Raw genomic sequence first — 20,823 nt, 5'->3', positions numbered from 1 at the left:
TGCCCACTCTCTCCACTGCTGTTCAATATAGTACTGGAAGTACTTGCAATAGCGATTAGGCAAGAAAAAGATATTAAGGGCATTCAGGTAGGAAAGGAAGAAATCAAGCTCTCACTATTCGCAGACGATATGATACTCTACTTAGAGAACCCAATAACCTCCACCAAAAAACTCCTAGAAACAATAGACTCATATAGTAAAGTTGCAGGTTATAAAATCAATACCCAAAAGTCCATGGCTTTCCTATACGCAAACAGTGAGAGAGAAGAAAGCAACATAAAAAAAAATCCCGTTCACAATTGTGCCTCAGAAAATCAACCTAGGAATCAGCTTAACTAAGGAAGTAAAGGACCTGTACAAAGAAAACTACAAAACGCTACTTCAGGAAATAAAAGAGGACATGAGGAAATGGAAAGGTATCACCTGCTCATGGGTCGGGAGACTTAACATTGTCAAAATGGCAATACTACCGAAAGCATTGTATAAATTCAATGCAATCCCTATAAGGATACCCATGACATTCTTCAAAGAAATGGTGCAAACACTCCTGAAATTTATATGGAACAATAAGCCCCCACGAATAGCTAAAGCAATTCTTGGGAAAAAGAAAATGGGAGGAATCAACCTCCCTAACTTCAAACTGTACTACAAAGCAGTAATAATTAAAACAGCATGGTACTGGAACAAAGGCAGAACTGCAGACCAATGGAACAGGGTTGAATACACTGACATCTCCCCTCAATCATATGATCATCTAATCTTTGATAAAGGTGCAAGTAATGTGAAGTGGAGTAAGGAAAGCCTCTTTAATAAATTGTGTTGGCATCATTGGACGGCTACATGCAAAAAAATAGGCTCAGAACTCTGCCTAACACCATGTACAAAAGTAAGATCAAAATGGATTAAAGACCTCAACATCAGACCAGAAACCATAAGGTACATTGAAGATAAAGTTGGCAAAACCCTCCATGATATTGAAGCTAATGGTATCTTCAAAGATGCCACGCCACTGGCCGAGCAAGTGAAAACAGAGATAGATAAATGGGACTATCTTAAACTAAGAAGCTTCTGCACCTCCAAAGAAACAGTGACCAAAATACAAAGACAGTCTACAGAATGGGAAAGGATATTCGCCGAATACACATCTGACAAGGGGTTGATATCCAGGATATACAAAATACTGGTTAAACTCCACAAGAAGAAAACATCCAACCCCATCCAAAAATGGGGCAATGAAATGAACAGAAACTTTCTCAAAGAAGAAATCCGAATGGCAAAAAAGCACATGAGAAAATGCTCTACATCATTAATCATCAGAGAGATGCAGATCAAAACCACAATGAGATACCATCTCACACCTCAGAGACTGGCCCACATTCAAAAGAACAAAAGCAACCAATGCTGGCGTGGATGTGGCGAGAAAGGGACACTCCTTCACTGTTGGTGGGAATGTCGACTGGTTCAGCCCTTCTGGACAACAGTATGGACGATTCTCAAAAAATTAGAAATTGAGCTCCCATTTGACCCAGCAATACCACTCCTGGGAATATATCCCAGAGAGGCAAAAATGTATAGTCGAAGTGACATCTGCACTTGTTTGTTCATTGCAGCACTCTTTACAATAGCCAGAAACTGGAAGAAACCTGAATGCCCAAGAACAGATGACTGGTTAAAGAAACTTTGGTACATCTACACAATGGAGTACTATGTAGCTCTTAGAAAAGATGAAGTCATGAAATTTACATACAAGTGGTACAATATGGAAAGTATCATGCTAAGTCAAATGAGTCAGAAAGAGAGGGATAGACATAGAAAGATTGCATTCATCTGGGGGATATAAAGTAACAAAGTATGAGATTAATACCCAAGAATAGCTGAGATCAGCACCAGGAGGATTACTCCATAACTTAGAGGCTAGCCGGGTATCCTAGAGGAAAGGGCAGTTCAGATAGAGAAGGGAGCACCAAATAAAGGATGTTTGGAGGATCCTCCCAGGAGGGGAGATGCATGTCGAAAGTAGACTATGGACTGAACATGTTTGCCACTCAATGCCTCTTTTGCAGACCACAACACCCAAAAGGAGAGAGAGAACACAGGGGATTGCCCTGCCACAGAGGCAGGGGGGGATGGGGGGATGGGGGTGGGAGGGATATTATCCATGGTGGTGAAAAACGGGCACTGGTGGAGGGATGGGTATCTGATCATTGTATAATTGAAACCCAAGCACAAAAAATTGTAAATCTACAACTGTAAAAAAAAAAAAAAAGCAAACAACAGCAAATGAACAAGGGAAAAACCAGATTTGGAACCATCAGAAGGGTACTATAAAATGCTTTTTATAAATGCACCCAGGGTCTTAAAATAGAACCAAAATCAGTTTTCTGAAATAAAATGGACTAGGTGCGCTTTCCCAACCTCCAGGTTTTTGGGCCATACCTAGCAATGCTTAGGGCTGACTTGTGGCTCTGCACTCAGGAATCACCCCGGTGATGTCTGGGGAACCATATGGGATGCTGGGAATTGAACACAGGGAACCCAGGTCAGTGAGGCAAGCACCCAACCTGCTGTTCTATCTCTGTATTCTCTGGACAGGCTTAGTAGCAGACTTGAGAATATTTTAAAAACAGACATATAAAATTGGTCCAATCTTAAGAACAAAAAAAGTATTTTTTTTTTTTAAAAAAAAAGAATAGAACTTTAGTCATCTATAAGGTAATGCCCGATGTCAGGAGAACAGAGATACTCTGGGACAAAAAAAAAACTGTTAAAGGTCAAAGATAAAGAGAAAACTCTGAAAGGCAGCCAAGACAGAAGGGAGGTTACATAATAAGAATGATTTAAATGATGTCTGATTACTCATCAGAAATAATCAAGTTCTGAAGACAATGAATGACATCTTTTAAAGTACTAAAAGAAAAAAGAAAACTCGTACCTGTCAATCCTGACTTTTACATATATCTTTTAAAAACAAGAGAATACGTTTTCAGATAAACTGAAGCTGGAAAGAATTGTTCGCAGACATGCAACATACACAAGAAGCTGAAGGAAGTTCTTTGGGGACTTAAGGTAAATGAGTCAAGAAGGTAATCTGAATTTATCGGAAGAGAGGAAGATGATAATTTAAAAAATGATTATATGAGTGAATTTTACTTTATCCCTTAAGAGACAATTATGTTAATGGGGGTGGAGAGGTAGTACAACAGATAGGGTTTTTGCCTTGCATGTGATGGACCTGGGTTTGTTCCCTGGCACGTCAAATGGACCAAGCACTGCCAGAAGAAGTTCTGAGCACAGAGCCAAGAAGTAAGCCCTGAGCACTAACAGGTGTGGTCCCCAAAATAAAACAAAACAAAACAAAACAAAAAGACAATCATGGTAAATGAAGTATGTCAGAAGAAGCATAAATACCAGATGATCTCACTCATCTTCGGTACGTAGAATAACAAGACATGGGAAGAAATGCAGGTATCAAAGTGAAATAGCTAGATTAACCCTGTTACTAAAGTACAGAAATGAAACAGGACAGAAGGAAAAAAATTGAGGGAGAATGTTAAGAAGCAGAGGATGGAAGGAAAGAATCAGGGTCCTCTGAAACATAGGTGGTACGGTATATGTATAGATCCAAAACAGAGCCGACAATACTGTAAGCATGAGCCCCAAACTGCAACAGCTAAATTTAAAATGTGCCTGTGAAGGAGACATTGGTGGAGGGAAGTTGACACTGGTGGTGGGATTGGTGTTGGAAACCTGTATCCTTGAAACTCTATTTAAAGAGCGACTTTGTAAATCACAGCAATAAAAAACTGATAAAGCCACAATTTACTAAAAGTAACATAATAATATGGGCTTTATGATGCATTTAGTCCTTCGCCCCTCTCGGAGAGCCCGGCAAGCTACCGAGAGTATCTCGCCCGCACAGCAAAGCCTGGCAAGCTCCCCATGAAGTATTTGACGTGCGGAACACAGTAACAAGTCTCACAATGTTACTGGGCCCGCTCGAGCAAATCAATGAACAATGGGAGGACAGTGACTGTGACAGTGAGTGATGCATTTAGAGGAGAAAAAAAATGACATAACATGAAAGTTAAGATGACAATAAACTGAACTATTCTCTGGAGTATCACAGATTCGCTGTTAAAAAGTAACGCTGTGTTGGAGCTGGAGTGATAGCAAAGTGGGTAGGGCATTTGCCTTGCATGCTGCCAACCCAGGTACGATTTCCAGCATCCCATATGGTCCCCGAGCACCGCCAGGGATAATTCCTGAGTGCAGAGTCAGGAGTAACCCCTGTGCAATGCCATGTGTGACCCAAAAAGAAAAATAGAAAAAATATATAAAGCATTAACATTTAAAAAAAAAGGTAATATTGTGGAGCTAGAGCTACAGTACAGTGGGTAGGACATTTGCCTCGCAAACAGCTGATTCAGGTTCAATCCCTGGCACCACTATGGTTTCCTGAGGTGTGACCCCTGAGTGAAGAGCAAGGAGTAAACCCTGAGTCCTGCTGGGTGTGGCCACAAAACAAATACAAACAAAAAGAGGAACATCATGAATATTATACTGTGTGACTAAAATCCAATAATGAACAGCTTTGTAAGGGTCTATCTCATACTGATTCAATAAAAAAGTTTAAAAAAATGAAAGGAGAAAAAACAAAAATATCATCCCTCTATAAGTCCTTTTGATGTATCCTTTGTTGTACTAGTGAATATTGCTTCAAAATTAGATAATTCTTTAGAAAAATTCTACATATTCTTATATAGAAAACATCAATAACATTGTAAGAATTACAAAAAACTTTTAGGCAAACTATAATAAAACATCAATGATCAAGTAAATTTAAAAGTGAGAAATACAGTAAAGGTGCTACTTGCAAAAGTAGAAATATTTCTCATATAAAATAATTTGTCATAAGCCTTATATTTTCATTTAAATATTCAAACTTTAAATTCACCTAGAATCTATTATTCTAGTTTTCTTTATTTCTATTATTCTTGTTTCAACTAGAATAAATGTGCCTATATAAGATAGTCATTTATTCATCTTATAAAATGCTTTATCATTAAAGTTTTACATAATCAAAGCTAGCCATAACAGTTTTATGCATTAGACTATGAAATTATCATACTATGAATAGATGAAGTATATTATCATACATGAAATCCTTGTTTATAGTGAATCAACTCATACCAGAGGTCAAAACTAAAGTCTTCAGGGACACATATTAAACCCAGAACTCTAATCATACTTCACTGCTTTTCTGGGTAGCTATTCTTTTTTTCTGCAGGTTCAGCCAAGCTATGGTCTAAATTACCTGCAATTTAAAGCCCTAGTGGGAATTTCTACATCTATTAGGTGCCCGAGCCCTTTGTCATTTTGAGTATTAAAAAAAGAGAGAAATGATGTAAAAATTTTTCTCACTTAGTCATATTGAAGGCGCTATTATATTTTAAAAATATCCTTAAAATGACAAAATAGTGCCAAACAAGAAACAACAGAACTAAAAGCAAATATAAACCCTAAAAAAGCTAGGCAAAAATATAACCTGGTGAAATGGTTTTAGTGATGCAGTGGGCTTCCCACTCAACTCTACAACTTTTACTAATTTTGCTTTAATAACTCAAATCTCACACTTTTAATTTATATTCACTATGTTGCTAAAAATAATTTGATTATAAAAATTTTCTAGTGCAACAACCATTTGTGAGCAAAGAGTGAATGAAATTTTGCTAAGACACTTTAAAATAACACTGAAGCTGCTTAAAATTTAGTAACAATTTCATTTTTTTAATTTTCAATTTTCTTTTGAATTATAAAGATTTGCTCGAGCGGGCCCAGTAACGTCTCCATTGGAGACTTTGTTGTTACTGTGTCTGGCATATCGAATACTCTCGGTAGCTTGCCGGGCTCTCCGAGAGGGGCGGAGGAATCGAACTCGGGTCGGCCATGTTGGCCGCTCGTAAGGCGAACGCCCTACCGCTGTGCTATCGCCTTATATCCTAACTATTTTAAACAGCTTTTGCTAAAGATGAGGACAGTTTTAACCAAGTACCAAGTTGACTCATACTTATCTTAATAAAAAATGCTTCCTACATGGACAAATAGAATAAAAAAGAGGAAACAATACTTGTTTCCCAATTTTTTTGCTTGCATATGATGAGAACTTCTTGAAAGTTATTTCCTCAGAGACCTTTTCAAAGATCTTAGTTCATAAAAATACTGCATAACAATAGTAAACATCATTCAAGATGTACACAATACCAGTCTTCTCTAGTTTAGAACAATCATGTATATTTTCTCCTTTAAGTTCTCACCTAAGAATACAGTCAAGAGAAAGGAAAAGGGGTAAAGTAATCCTATAAGATATTTTGTGTAATTCAAATTAAGAAGCATTTCAATGATGAATGCTGCAGATATTCACACATTCCCAAGCATCCTATAACTTACTATTAGAGAACTGAAGAAGCAATCTGTCTTTAAAATGAAATTAACTTCAATGACCTAAACTGCTGGAACACAATTGCAAGTAACAGACATACGGTATTATTGATAATTTAATAGATTTGGCAACATTTTAAAGAAAGTCAAACCGAAGGAACTAGTTAACTCCTTGTGGAAGACTCAAATCTAGTATACTTGCCTGGGGTCTTTTTGAATGCTGTCTATTGACGGAGATCTTGTAGTGCCATCATCAGCTGGTGTCGCATGCTGGAGTCTGTTATAATTGCACTCTTGCACTCGGTACTGTATTGGCCTGTAGGGCTCTGCGTAGGTAGCTGTTGTGTTCAGAGCATAATTATTTCTTTGGTATGTAAGGGTACTTCGTTGGCTGGATGTCCTTTGCAAATTTCCAACACCTACTAGAAAGCCAACAATAATAAAATTACTAAATTCTTCACAGGGCTACACTTTCATTGGTTTGTTTCCGAGCCACAGCAGTGGCATTAAGAGCTACTTCCTGTGGTACAGTGCTTGGGGGACCATGTGATGCTCGAAATTGAATCTGGGTCTCCCACATGCAAAGCATGTGCCCATCCTGTTGAACTACTGATCATACGAGAGAAAGAGAGAGAGAGAGAGAGAGAGGGAGAGAGAGAGAGAGAGAGAGAATAATGTGCTTCTCTAGAAGGGAGAGAGCCACTTTAACAACTTTTAAAACCAAAATATTTTTAAATTGAAGAAGGCCAGCAGGACAGCAGTATTGGTTTTTTGGCAATGATATAAAATGATTACTTTTAGAGTCTACTTATCTAGTTCATCTCTGCTTAAATAAGACATGTAGGTTTTTAAAACATGCAAGAAATATTTCTGTCAATTTTATTAACAGGAAAGAGAACAAACAGAACTATAAATATGTTTACAAAATAGATCTTAATATGTAACCAAACTGCAAATGAAACACAGGAAAATAAATTTAATGTTAGAAAGAAAATACAGAATTAGAAAATTTCATTTTAGCAATAAAAAAGCAAATGACATTATACAAATTTGAGATTTGAAACCAAACTCTGAACACTTAGTGTAAGTGAGTGCTTATATATAGATTTGTTGATTCTGACATCAGAAAATCTACTTCACAAGAGGGAAGACTGTTTATTCAATCCTGTTACAGCGAATCAAATCACTACATAATACTGTATATATAAAGTTACTGTCTGAAGTATTTAATACTTTCCCCAATTAATGTAGTATTTCACAAGTGACTGTATACATATTTTTCTATAAAGATTTTATTTAGTTCTTAATCCTATAAAAGGAATTTCTCAATTTACACAATACAAAAAACAAGTGGGATTTTTTTCTTTTACTAGTGTGGATTAAAAATAGACATTTTCAGGGCTGGAGCAATAGTACAGCAGGTAGGGCATTTGCCTTGCACGCAGCCAACCCGGGTTCGATTTCCAGCATCCCATATGGTCACCCGAACACCACCAGGAGTAATTCCTGAGTGCATGAGCCAGGAGTAATCCCTGTGCATCACCAGTGTGACCCAAAAAGTAAAAAAAAAAAAAAAAAAAAGACATTTTCAAGGAGAAATATATTTGGTATTCTGAAGGTATATTTTTTAGAGTTATGCCTTTTCTCTAATACTATTCCTTTTCTTAATACCATTGCTACCTGGGATTCATTAGCAAGGATTCATTAGTAAGCATTAGTAAGTCCAGTAATAAATCTGTACTAACTCCTTCTTTTTCATTTTTTAAATTTAAAAGCATTTTTAATTAAAACATTTTTGTGGGGAGGGGTTGTTTCCCAAGCAGTGCTCAGAAAGTTCAGTGACCTCTTCCAGTGATTACTGGTCAGCTGGGTTGACAATACTCAGGGGTTCATGAGGTTCCAAGATGGGCACACAAGCAGGGTGTGTGCACCTTCAACCCCTGTACTGTCTTTACCTCCCCATCCCCTGCATTTTGCCATTTTGAAGGCAGTGCCTGAGTGTCCGTGGGTGAACCCCACAAGCACAGCCTGGCAGCTCACACAGCCATGGCCTCCACCTTCAGTTCTACTGGCCTCTATAGTGAAGTATTTATGTGAGGCTGGGCTGCACTCCTGTGGGGCACTAGCTCCCTATTCTTATTAATGCCTTTTGTATTTTGTCCCAGATTGAGTTCATCATAAAGAATATTCATTACACATTTGACACGCAGTATTCAGGGAAAATCTAATATATAGAAGAGAGCAATACCAAATATACTTGGGCTACAGATATGCTAAATCAAAGCCAGTTGAGTATCGAGTAATCCATGTATGGATTTTTCTCTAAATATAGGTTCCATTTACAACATGCAACAAAGAGTACAAAGAAATATACTAAACAAAGGCTTTCTCTTTAGGGGCTAGAAATAGAAGACAGGCTAAGGCAGTTATCTTTTATGGTAGAGTCACAGCACTACATGCTCTCCTGAATACCACCAGACATGACCCCCAAGCAGAGTCAGGAGTAGCCCCCGAAACTTGCCAGGTATTGCTCCAAAGCAAAAACCCAACACCACCACCTCTAACAACGACAAGAAAACAATCTCACTCCCCACCCCAAAACCAAAAGGCTTTCCTTCTAATATATTAGTCTTCTAACCCAAAGAGTCAGATTTATAGCCTCACAAATTTATCTGTGAATTAACATACAATCATTATGTTCATTGATTACATTGAACTAAGTTAAAAAATACATCACCTATAAATAGGTACTAAATGAACTTGTTTTACTCTTCATTGATCTGCTGTCACAACTGCTTATCTGACAACCAAATTTTCAACAGGATTCTATTGTAACAGGAAACCGTATCTCAGTAAAATTCTTGAATCTTGGATCTGTGAACCTGGGAGCTGAACAGAGCTGAGGCTCACCTGAGCCTGTGCGGTACAACGCTGTCTGCGATCCCTGGAGCTCCACGGCACCATGGTTTGGGCTGCGGTACACTGGGCTGTAGTAGGTCCTCCCCTCGTAGATTGGAGTGATGTGCAAGTCAGGAGACACAGCTGAACGCAGGTCTTGCCCCAGCTGGCTGTGCTGACTAGCATAGGAACTCCTTAAGCCTACAGGCAGAAAAATTGTCTTACTAAGAAATTATGAAAACAGTATGAGATTAAAAACATATCTGAACTAAACTTCAAGCCAGTGAGACCAAGTCTAAACACCAAATCAAGTGAATTTTATAAAAAAGGGATGTCAGAGGTAAAGGATAGCAGGTACATTAAAAAAAAAAAAGCAAAACACCTTTCTTTGGCAATAAGATGAAAGAATATTGTCTAAGGAAAAGAAAATAAAACAAAAACATTACAGTATGGCTTGATATTCTGAACAACATTCCCCAAATGTAAGCTATTTAATGATGACCAAAATGAGGATGGCTAAAAAAATGATACATGTCAGGGTTCATGCAGTTCTCTTTGGCTCATGCAGTTCTTTTTGGCTGACTGTAGGACTGCTTTTTTATCAGGCAGGTTTGTGGGTAGGCCACATGTGGGTAGGGCCCACCACATCATACTTCTCTTTAACATATTAACACAGGCAATCACAATCCATGTAAATTAAACCACATTCAGGTGTGAGTTACCAGTGGCATGTGCTAACAAGCTAACAATATAAACATGTTAAGTCTTAACAGAGTACAGCAACTACAAAATAAAGCCTCTAAAGGCTAATATTCAAGACCTAATTTGAAATACGCCTCTAAATCAATTCATCTCTTTTATAGGAAATCATGAATAAATCTTGTTACTTGGAATATTATTAAACATAACATTTGCCATCTATTATGTATCTTTTCTCACTGTATTTTTCCTTTTTGAGTCTTTTAAAACATAGACCATTGTTTTCATAGGAACCTACACACAGATTCTTATTCTCCGTCTTTCTATTGCAAAATAATTTTGTACACTGATATGAAAAGGGCTGGAGCGATAACACAGTGGGTAGGGCGTTTGCCTTGCAAGCAGCCAACATGGCCAACCTGAGTTCGATTCCTCCGCCCCTCTTGGAGAGCCCGGCAAGCTACCAGGCTTATTGTGACGTATTCGATATGCCAAACACAGTAACAATTGTCACAATGGAGACGTTACTGGGGCAACTCGAGCAAATTGATGAATAACGGGAGGACAGTGACAGTGATATGAAAAACCGCTATAACTAATGCTTACACATAGACTCATGATTTCACATAGTAAATTTCAGAATCCAACATTTTACTGTTTTAAAGAACATTCCATATTATGATGCCCAGAAATTTTTGATTCAACAAAATTGTTGAGTAAAATTTTCACTTGTTAATATAAAGCAGAGGTTGCATTCTAAATAGAAAAGAAAACAGAAACAATATTAGGGCAATCCATGAATAAGTAGGGCATTTGCCTTGTACACAGCTGATCTGGGTTTGATTCCCAGCATCCTATATTTGTCCCCCAAGCGAACCAGTAGTGATCCCTAAGCACAGGGCCCAGAGCCCTGGGCACTGCTAGATGCTGGCCCAAAACAAAGAAAAAATAAAAACATTAAAATACTGCAAGCAACTAACACAATGATTAATTGCAAATAATAGAACTGTTTACATTCAGTTAGTTCAATTGATCAAATCATAACTACAAGCACATGGTCATGAGTGTCAGTGACAATTTTATGTTGTTGAGTAAGGAGTGGCAAGAAAGTCAACATATACTGCTTCTAAAATGAATGATTACTACCCTGCACAGCAATGTGATATGGAAAGAAACTAAATTAAACAAAGGAAGTTTGAGATTCTGGTGTCCAGCTTGCTACAATGAAGAGGTTTCACCAATATTCTGCACTTTAGCACTGTAGCACTGTCCTCCCATTGTTCATCGATTTGCTCGAGCGGGCCCAGTAATATCTCCATTGTGAGACTTGTTGTTACTGTGTTTGGCATATCGAATACATCACGGGTAGCTTGCCAGGCTTTGTCGTGAACCAATATTCTAATTGAGAAAATATCTAGCCAAACCTTCTCATTTCAAAACTACAAATGGAAAAGTGACCCATCCCTATCAGAGTTCCTTCCTGAGAAGACAGCCCAGGTCACCAGGGCTCTGTCACTTCAAACCTATCACTGGTAACCAGCTCTGTGAGACACATGATTTGAGATGCCTCAAACTCAAATTATAAGTTTCTGATAATCTTATCAATAATAGGTGCTTTTTTAACACCCCCCAAATCACAGCCTTTATTCACTGTGACATTCCAAGTATCACTGACACTTGGGGACAGGCAGACTACTGAATACTCTCATAAGGCCCTTCGACCTGCCACCCCACCCCATGATAATGTGAAATAAAAGCAAGCCTTCAGGAGAGCTGAGATAGCACAGAGATGTAGTGTATGTCTCAAAGCAAAAGTGCCAATTTTGATCCCTAACACTGCAAGGTGTCCCAGCAACCCTCTCAGTATTGAGTCAGGAGTAGCCTCTACTCTTGAAAAAAGCATTCTATACCACATCAGCAGAATGTTGTATTTTTACTGTTCTTGATCTGGGTGGATTCTCCACTGGGATTTATGTAATATGAACAATTTCATAAACATTTACTAAGATCTAATGGGGAAGGTAACTCATGAGCTTTTTGCCACTCAGAACTACGAAAAACATCAAGTAAATATGCATTTGTATAGGACTGTTAGTAAGCTTAACTTATTGTGACATATATGGGAAATAAAAGACTTCTGTAGCCCTTTCTTGGTACTAGACATATTTGTGAATAAAATAACAATGCTATTACAATTTTCTGTTTACTGTTGATGGGTGAAACAAAACAGTCTTTAGACAAACATTCAAAATTTTAAAAAACTTACATAGCCTTTACAGACTAAATGAGTATGTGAGAAAAGCCCACTACATTGAAATGTCTTTTACAATGAGAATTTATTATGTTCTATAATTATTTTTAGAATAGTTCTAGAAGTATATTCAGAGTAACTTTTAATAACTCTATCTTCCTCTCCACAAAATGGAAAATACCTTTACACAATATTATCTACCCAATATGTACCTTATATTTGTAATGCACCAACATATACTATTAATATACTACTTTTAAACATTTCATATTTAAGACATTAGAAACAAGCATTAGTTTTTCTTCCAACATTCTTTTAACTCTAAGACCCTTTTCAACATGCAATGACTATACTGAAAGCTTTAGTTGAGGATAGACTTTTTTCTCTAGTAGGAAATAATACCTATTATATCATCTTTTAAACTATGATCTCCAAATCTGAGTGAATCCATTACAAAATATTGCTCAGGTTTATTAATCAGCAGTTTGTTGATCCTTTAAAAATCGTGAACTATCATGAATATAATGACAAGTGCATCATCATTTTCTGACAAATAAAAGGAATCAAAAAATTACGATCCACATTCAAATTTAATGGGCAGGTAGATGGTAGAAACAAAGCTTTTGTAGAATATTTCAAAGGAAACCCTGTGCTTTTTTTTTTTTTGAAGACTTGTATTCTAAGGGGAAAAATTCTGTAACAACAGGTATAATTATTTTTCTGAAACTTATAAAATCTATTTTCACCTTATTGTTAGAAAAGCGGGCTTTTTAAACCAAGGGAGATCAGCCTTGCTCAAAGTTAAACAAAATGACAGCAATTTATGTGCTCAACACCTACCCCGAGCTTCTACTCACTCTGTAACAGAGATTTCTGTATAGCGGTTCAATGCACACACAGTGGGGGAATACAGAAATCCTCAGAGCTACTTATCTTTTATGATTTCCTTTGGAGGCAAGATTTCATAAATGATTCCCAACCTCCTATTGCTTGCTGCATACTTTTCAGAGGCATGCCAGAAAATATCTAAGCCAGAGTGCATTTCTCCAATGGCTGAATGAGAAAGAGGTGAGTTTTCCACGAGGAATATCTTTTGAGAAAGAAATCAAGTTTGATGATGATTCTTCATGCAAAATTATTCAATTAGAAATAGAAAAAACCCTTTACCTTTCACGGGAGCTATTATCTTCTTAAAGAGAATTCAACTTATTGCATAAAAATATTAAAAAACTCTCTAAATAAGAAATGCCAAAAACAAAGAGACAAATCACATGGGAAAACAAGTTTAATAGAGAGGACTGTATTAGAATATCAAGCACTAAGAATACAGAGCTGGGGGAAGTGGGGGCAGAGTGATAGTTCAGCAGGAAGGGCTCTTGCTTTGCCGCCCCAGGTTTGACTCCCTGGCACCACACATTGTTCCTTAGCCCGCCAGGAATGATCCCTGAATACAGAAACAAGAGTAAACCCTGGGCACTACCAAGTGTGGCCCCAAAACAAACAAAACCAAAAACACAGAAACAAATGAAAAGAAGAATACAGAGCTGAGGGGCTAGAGAGAAGGCTCAATAACGGGGTGAGAGAACAGCCTCTGGCACCAAAAAACCTCCTCCCTTGCAGAATAAGCTCATTAACTGGCCATGATCCAGAGACTCATAAACAAATCTCGAAAGAGATCAACAAGTAACAGAGATGCTTCCGACCCTGTGCCAGGCTCTGTTGTCAGGGCACCCAAAGTCACCATCCAATTCAACTCCAGCTGTATCACCCCATTCAAATTTTCTGAATTCCTGAAGCACCTGGCTGCATTCAAGGCTGCACAACATCTCAAACTCTACACCACTGATAAACCAGGAGTATCACACCACTTTTTATGGGATGTAAAGCAGAAGGCAACTAATCTTGATTAAGGAAGTTAAACACACAAGGCTTAATCTCTAACAACCTGGAAGTAATCTCTTCTGCAAGGGTGAGATGCAACAATATTCACACACTTTCTTCTAAGGAAATATTTTTGAACATTTTTAGCGAAGCATAACAAGCAATATTAAATAAACTATTCAGGGTCTGCTATAGGCACAGGCTTGAGGGGTGGTTGGGGAAAATTGGGAATAATGTGGTGGGAAGGTGCAATGGCGGTGGGATTGGTGTTGGAATATTGAATATAATAAGTCATGAACAATTTTATAAAACTAATAATAATGGGCTGAGCACATACAAAACATGCAAGAGGCTGGGGTTCCATCTCTGCACAACATGGTCCTGAACATGGCCAGAAATGAACCCCAAGTACAGAATACTGCAGTGTCCCCCAAAAATAACAAGGGGAAAAAGGGAAAGAATTAGAGAGCCCCCAAAAGAAGATAGTCACATGTCTGAAGTGTAAATTCTTGCAGAAGACACGAGCTTTCCTTACACGATCTTGTTCCTTTTCTGTGGCTGCGACACCTGGGACCACCCCTGGGCCTGGAAGCAGAGCTGTTTCCCTGGACTCACCCGTCAGGCTGTCTGGCCGAGGCGGAACCATCCTCTCATAAATGTCGTACTGCTGCTGTCCGAATGGCTCCACGTCGTGAACAGTCCTTTGCAGTGAAGGTCCCAGATGCTGCGGTACGGCGGTCATCCCTGAACGTTTGGGGGAGGAGGACCCCACCTGGCCTTGGGATGGAGAAGCTACTCGAGTCTGTGTATCCGTCAAGGTCAGTGGGGAACCTACTCTGGCGGTGGTTGTGTACTGAGGGGTCGGTCCGTTGGGGTTGGAGGCCTGCCGGGAGGTGAGTGACCCAATCCGACGAACAGCGCTTGGAGAGGCGGGTCTCTGTGCAGAGTACGGAGAGGCAGCCCGCGGGGCAGGTAACGTGGTGGAGGAGTACGCACTGGGGTTTAGTGGTCGGGAGTCGGTCACAGATGGAGAGCCAAATCCACTACCCAGAGAAGTTCTCAGTGACCCCCTTGAAGGAGACACGCCTGTGCTGATAACATAAGAAGGAGACTGTGCTCTAGATGGAACTGAACTAACTCTTCTCATCGCCCGATTGGCTACTGATGGCTGATGAAAGGAGGGGAAAAAAGAGAATGGGTTTATCCATTGTCATCACAACAAAATAAGCACACAGCTCAACACAGAATGTGAATCCACTATTAATTTTTGGTGCCTATTTAGAAAAATCTGTTAAAGGCTTTTGAGTTGCAGATAAATTTTTCTATACCGCGTTTTTCTTGGGGGATGGTTTACTCTCCTTTGCCCCCTTCAGAATACTAAAGGTAAGGTAAGGTAAAGGCCCTCCCGTTGATCGTCGATTTGCTCGGGCGGGCCCAGTAACGTCTCCATTGGAGACTATACTAAAATCAACCCGAAGAAAATGATTTGAACAGATTTAATAGCCTGTTTTTGGTTTTTACATTGTTTACCCTCTGGCCTTTTAAAAACTTTTAAATAACACATGAAATTCTGAGTGTTTTCCGAGTATGAAGGGTCACTGGAGCAGGGCATTCATTTCATTCACTGTAACTTCAAGTTTGGTTAAGGCAACACAATTAAATAAACAACATCTTTTGAAATATAGCAGTCTCGAAGTAGCTAGTTATAAATGTTTACTTTTTATTAGGAGTGGGTCTGATTAAGTAAGGCAGCAGGTTCTTTGAATGTGGAAAAAGGCATTTAGCTAGGGCCTGGGGCAAATGCTCTCTCCTCTGTGAATTTACTCAAGATTGAGTTAGCTGCTCTATGCAGTATAGTTGGAAGTCTGTAAACTAAGACCATCCTGTCTCTGATCCCTTTTCTGATGCAAAAGGACAATGAAGAAATAAGTTAGCTGGACTGGGGAACTGTCCTGTGCCAGTGACAAATACTAGATTTATAATTCCAGGACCAAGTGGCTCTGTATTTCCTTAGTTATTGCTTGCTGAGCTACTAACAATCCCCTTTTATGGCAATAGAGGAAGAAATAGTAAGATGTAAGAATCTTGCACACTCTTAGAAGTCATGAAAGGATGTGTGGTTTGTATCCAGTTGTCATAAGCAATTGGACTGAACCTCACAGCTATGTGTTTATGGCTAACAATTCTGGAAAGGTAACAGACATGGAAGAGAAGAGGTCTGGGAAGGGAAGGAGGTGGTCAGTGGTAAGTAAGAAGGCAAGAAAGGGGGTTAAAACTTAGTAAGCAGTTGGGAAATGAAAACCTGTGCTTAAGATTTACTAATAGCTCTTAAAACAAGGAAAGACAATCCCAGAAAAATGGGACAAGATTTGACCCAGATAGCTAGGCAATGTGTTGTCCGGGCTAAAGCCAACCAATTTTTGGAGATCCCCATGCAACTTAATTCTTCAAATCTAGGAACAAATTCAACTTACCACAATTTAAAGAACAGAAATAGCAGGTGGAACAACTGCTTTTAGGAATAGAAGAAAAAGGACAATTTTTTTTGTAGTTAAGATAATTACCATTCCAAAGTGTGACTGCCTTCAAGTCTACAGGCACTGAAATTCATTTAGCTAGGCAGATGGACTCCCCTAAGCATTCGGTTTGAAGCTTCTCAAACATTTCCTCCAAAGCAACCCTAGCAGCACAGAAGTAGATGTCTAAGGCGATGACTGGACATAGCCTGAAGCAGCTCACCACAGGCCAGACTTCCTATTTTAGCTCTGTGCTATTGTTTTACTATAGGACTGCTTCCCACTACTTAAAAATTCCCTATAAATTATTGAACACAAATGCAAAGTCATATTATATTTCTCCTTTGATACTAGAGATGCTGAACCACTGCTGTGTCTTCAGGTTTCCTGGTGTTGCACTGTAAGAAGCATGATATTTACCTAACTTCTTTGACCAGTTTGCTATTTTTCAGCTTCAAAGAATGCATAAGGGCACCTGACAGTTATGTTCACTGGCTCCTACTAATAGAACTCCTACCACTGTTATAATTCTAGTATATTATGGGGGCTGATAGACAAAATGGCAATTAATAAGAACCTAAGGACTTGTTAGATACATATGCTATAATTTTATAATAATTTTTATAATTTAATAAATTGTTATAATTTTTTACTCTTATTAGAAACTTCTAATTTAGTAGAATATTTATATTCTAAAAAAGGAAACAAGTATAATTCTCCTTCCCCACGCCAAGTATAACTCCCCCCAACCCCCCTCCACCTGCCCCCAGGCCACACACACACAGAGTTTGTAATCTTAGTTGTATAAATCCAGAACAAGGGTTCAAAAATATTTCCTTGTTTTGTTTCTTTCTCTGAACCTCAGATGAAGTTGTGTTTTTCTGGTGGTAGAGCTAAAAAAATCAAACTCAGGTCTCAAGCATGCAAGACAAGAAAGATCTTTACCTTCGAGACACATCATCAACCTCTAGAATTGTAACGAATCACCAGGATGTATCATTAAACCCAGTTCTCATATACTTCTGCTCAACTTCCCCATACCAAACTTGATTCTTTTAGAAGAATTATTTCTTTGTATTTGGGTTTTATCTCAATTCATTCATAAACTCTAGTTTATAGAAACTAATGGAGTTTTAAGGTTTTGTCTTAGTATCATAGACAAATAGTATAAAAGGATTTCATTACTTCAGTCTACAAATTTAAAACTGTACATTTTGAACTTTCACTTTTAGTAAGGAATACCCAAAAGAGATACAAAATTAGGAGAGCATTTTTCCATAAGGATCTTGGTGCATTTGACTTACCTGAACCAGAGTTTGTCCTTCTGCTCTCGAATTCCTCACCAAATGGTTATTTGTTGATCCTATGAATGAATGCTGCAGTCTATTATCTGCTTTACTCAAGTTCTGGCTGTTGTGAAAACTTCCTGCTTCCTGGTATCCACTGTCAGAGTAAGAATTCATTTGTGTTGAACTTCTTGAGTTACCCAGTGATCCTACAGGATGGAATCAGCAGAAAAATTGTTTTACTTTATATGTTGGATACTCGTTTTTCAAAAAGGAAATATTAAAAACAAATCCAATACTTAAAAGATAACACAACAGACCCTCACTTTCATGGAGCGATGTCTGTTCTGGTGAATAGAGGTTCCCTTGTTCTGGCTCTGTCCTGCTGATATAGTTGTTGGGATGGACAGTTTCAGAAACTCTAGGCTTGTTTACACCAGTGTTTGGCACATCTGTAAGCACAGGGTTAATTAGCTAAATAAGTGTTACAGAAACTCCTGCCAAATTTTTTTCCCAGATATTTTCCAGTAACATCTTTTAACCTACATACTAATATAAGACTTTTAATCTTAATCATTCTGGCTCTTTGTATTTTGAAAGTGTTCCAAGCACTCAATTTGTTATTATGTTTTGCCAAAATTTTATAATTGTTGCTCATCCTGATTCCCAGATTCAAGTGGACTTACACTCTATAGTAATTTCAAATCTGAAAATTGTCCTAACTCCCCTGAGAATCTTTGCAGGCAACTTTGTCCAGAAAGATAAGTAGACTTAGTAGAAATGATGATCAATATTTCATAAAACATTATTCATGTATAAATAATAGTAATATCAAAACTTAGATGTTCAATTTTTTAGTTTGGTGATATATTTTCTCAAGAGAGGGCTAGCTTTCTGTGGCAGTTTATGTTGTATAAAAATCACTTGCTACTTTACTTTTTATTTTAGTTTTAGTGAAATAAAAAAGTTAATTTAGGAAGTATTAGGAGAAGGGAGAAAGGAATTACATAATCCCAAATTGTGTAATTTAAGGTTACAAGAGAATGAAAGTGATTTCAAAGTAGAATGTCCTCCTCCCCTTCCTCCCTTTTATTTCCTTTCTTTCTTACCATATTGGTGAGATGGTTACAGCAGTATTAGTTTGTGGTGTATTAATGTATCACAATGGAACCAAAGTGGCAAAGACCACTCAAACATGGGATACTGAACATTTCCTTGCTTTATTTCTTTATAAACCACAAAGGGAGGAAACCACCTAGTATTTGTCCATCTCCCTCTAATTTTGCTTAACATAACCTCCTCTAACCCTGTCCACATCATAGCAAATCTTTCACTTTCAGTATCACTCTTACCACCTCTATCTTTTAGAATATGATCCCTGAGGGCAGGGACCCTTGTCTAATTTTAGTTGTATAATTTGTATAACTCGTATTTAATTGTACTTACTTGTATCCTCCAAGACTGTGTGCATTGCCCAGCACTAGTGTCCCCAGTTACACTCCCTCAACCTCCCATCCACCAGTCTACCTAGATGGCACGTAGCCTCTCTTCCCTCTCCTGCCTGCCCCCATTGCCCACTTTAAGCACTGTGATTTCTAATACAGGTAATGAAAAATTATCAGGAATATCCCTTTACCTACTTTTAACTTCTTGTCCAACATGACCATTTCCAGCTATTACTGTCATATTGCTTCCTTCTCTATCTTACCTTCCCTCTGCACACATACTTGTGGTTGATTTCAATCACTAATCAGATTTTCTAGCCCCTGTATTCCCTGGCCGTGGATCTTAGTCTTTTAGTATATATTATTTTATATGCCACAAATGAATGCAGTCTTCTGTATCTGTCCCTCTCCTTCTGACTCATATCACTCATCAAGATACTCTCCATGTCCATCCATTTATAAGCAAATTTCATTTTTTTCCTAACAGTTGTGTAGTATTCCATTGTGTAGATGTGCCATAGTTTCTTTATCCATTTGTCTGTTCTTAGACACTCAGGTTGGAGTTGTATTGCTGGGTCAAATGGAGCTCAATTTCTAGTATTTTGAGGAATGTTCATATTGTTTTCAAAAAAGGCTGGACCAGTTGGCATTTCCATAAACAATTGAATGAGAGTCACTTTCTCCCCACATCCATTCCAACACTAGCTGCTCTTGTTCTTTTGAATGTGTGCCAGTCTCTGTTGTGTGAGAAGATGTCTGGTTGTTGTTTTGATCTGCATCTCCTTGATGATTAGATCATGATGAAGAGCATTTTTTTTTCATGTGCCTTTTGGCCATTCGAATTTCTTCTCTGAGAAAGTGTCTATTCAATTCACTTAACTTAATCACTTAATATTTTTTAAACAAAATAAATTCCTAGTTAGGATGGCAGTTTCTCTTTACTAACTGCTAACTCAAGCCTTGCATTGGGCTGAGCCTCTATTTTATTGTGTTCAGTAAAGTTTATCCAAGAGCTCGAACTTTTAGGCATTGTTGACCAAAATACTTTGGAAAAATGTATGATTTATGAGAGAACTGGGAAATCCCACCGCATCCTAAACTTTTAACTTGATGTTGCATTAAATCCTGATCTTGTTTTCAACCTTCCGGAAAAATGTACTGGTATTCTTAATACAGTTTAATAAAGTTTCTAATGACCTGACTCCTAGATGTGTAAATTCTGAATTATTAAGTTTGGAAGTTTATCGAAGATTACAGATTGTACACAATTTCCCTAACACATATTCACGTTAGGCTGATAACATGAGAATGATCTGCTTCTTTTGTGGATTTCTATTAATAGTATCCAGAATTCTAAACACTCGCATATAGTAATTCCTGGAGGAGTTTCATTGAGGATTAAGTAAAAT

General features: G+C 38.0%; 1 protein-coding gene across 7 annotated transcripts in view; it reads right to left on the bottom strand.

The window, feature by feature from the left end:
* PKP4 (plakophilin 4) overlaps positions 1-20,823 on the bottom strand; it is a 285,729-nt gene that overhangs the window by 47,573 nt on the left and 217,333 nt on the right. For 2 of the 7 annotated variants that reach the window (XM_056110157.1, XM_056110162.1), the window contains exons 5-9: positions 18,290-18,421; positions 17,988-18,178; positions 14,783-15,335; positions 9,349-9,537; positions 6,641-6,860 (exon numbers count right to left, since the gene is read on the bottom strand). In XM_056110157.1, coding sequence (XP_055966132.1) covers positions 6,641-6,860; positions 9,349-9,537; positions 14,783-15,335; positions 17,988-18,178; positions 18,290-18,421 — 1,285 coding nt within the window. The remainder of the gene's footprint in view (positions 1-6,640; positions 6,861-9,348; positions 9,538-14,782; positions 15,336-17,987; positions 18,179-18,289; positions 18,422-20,823) is intronic. The other 5 variants (XM_056110158.1, XM_056110163.1, XM_056110160.1 and 2 more) reach the window with 4 other exon arrangements.

The sequence above is a fragment of the Sorex fumeus genome, unplaced genomic scaffold (genome assembly GCF_029834395.1).
Source record: "Sorex fumeus unplaced genomic scaffold, SorFum_2.1 ptg000009l, whole genome shotgun sequence".
Taxonomy (NCBI): Eukaryota; Metazoa; Chordata; class Mammalia; order Eulipotyphla; family Soricidae; genus Sorex; species Sorex fumeus.
This window is presented reverse-complemented; position numbering and strand designations above follow the sequence as displayed.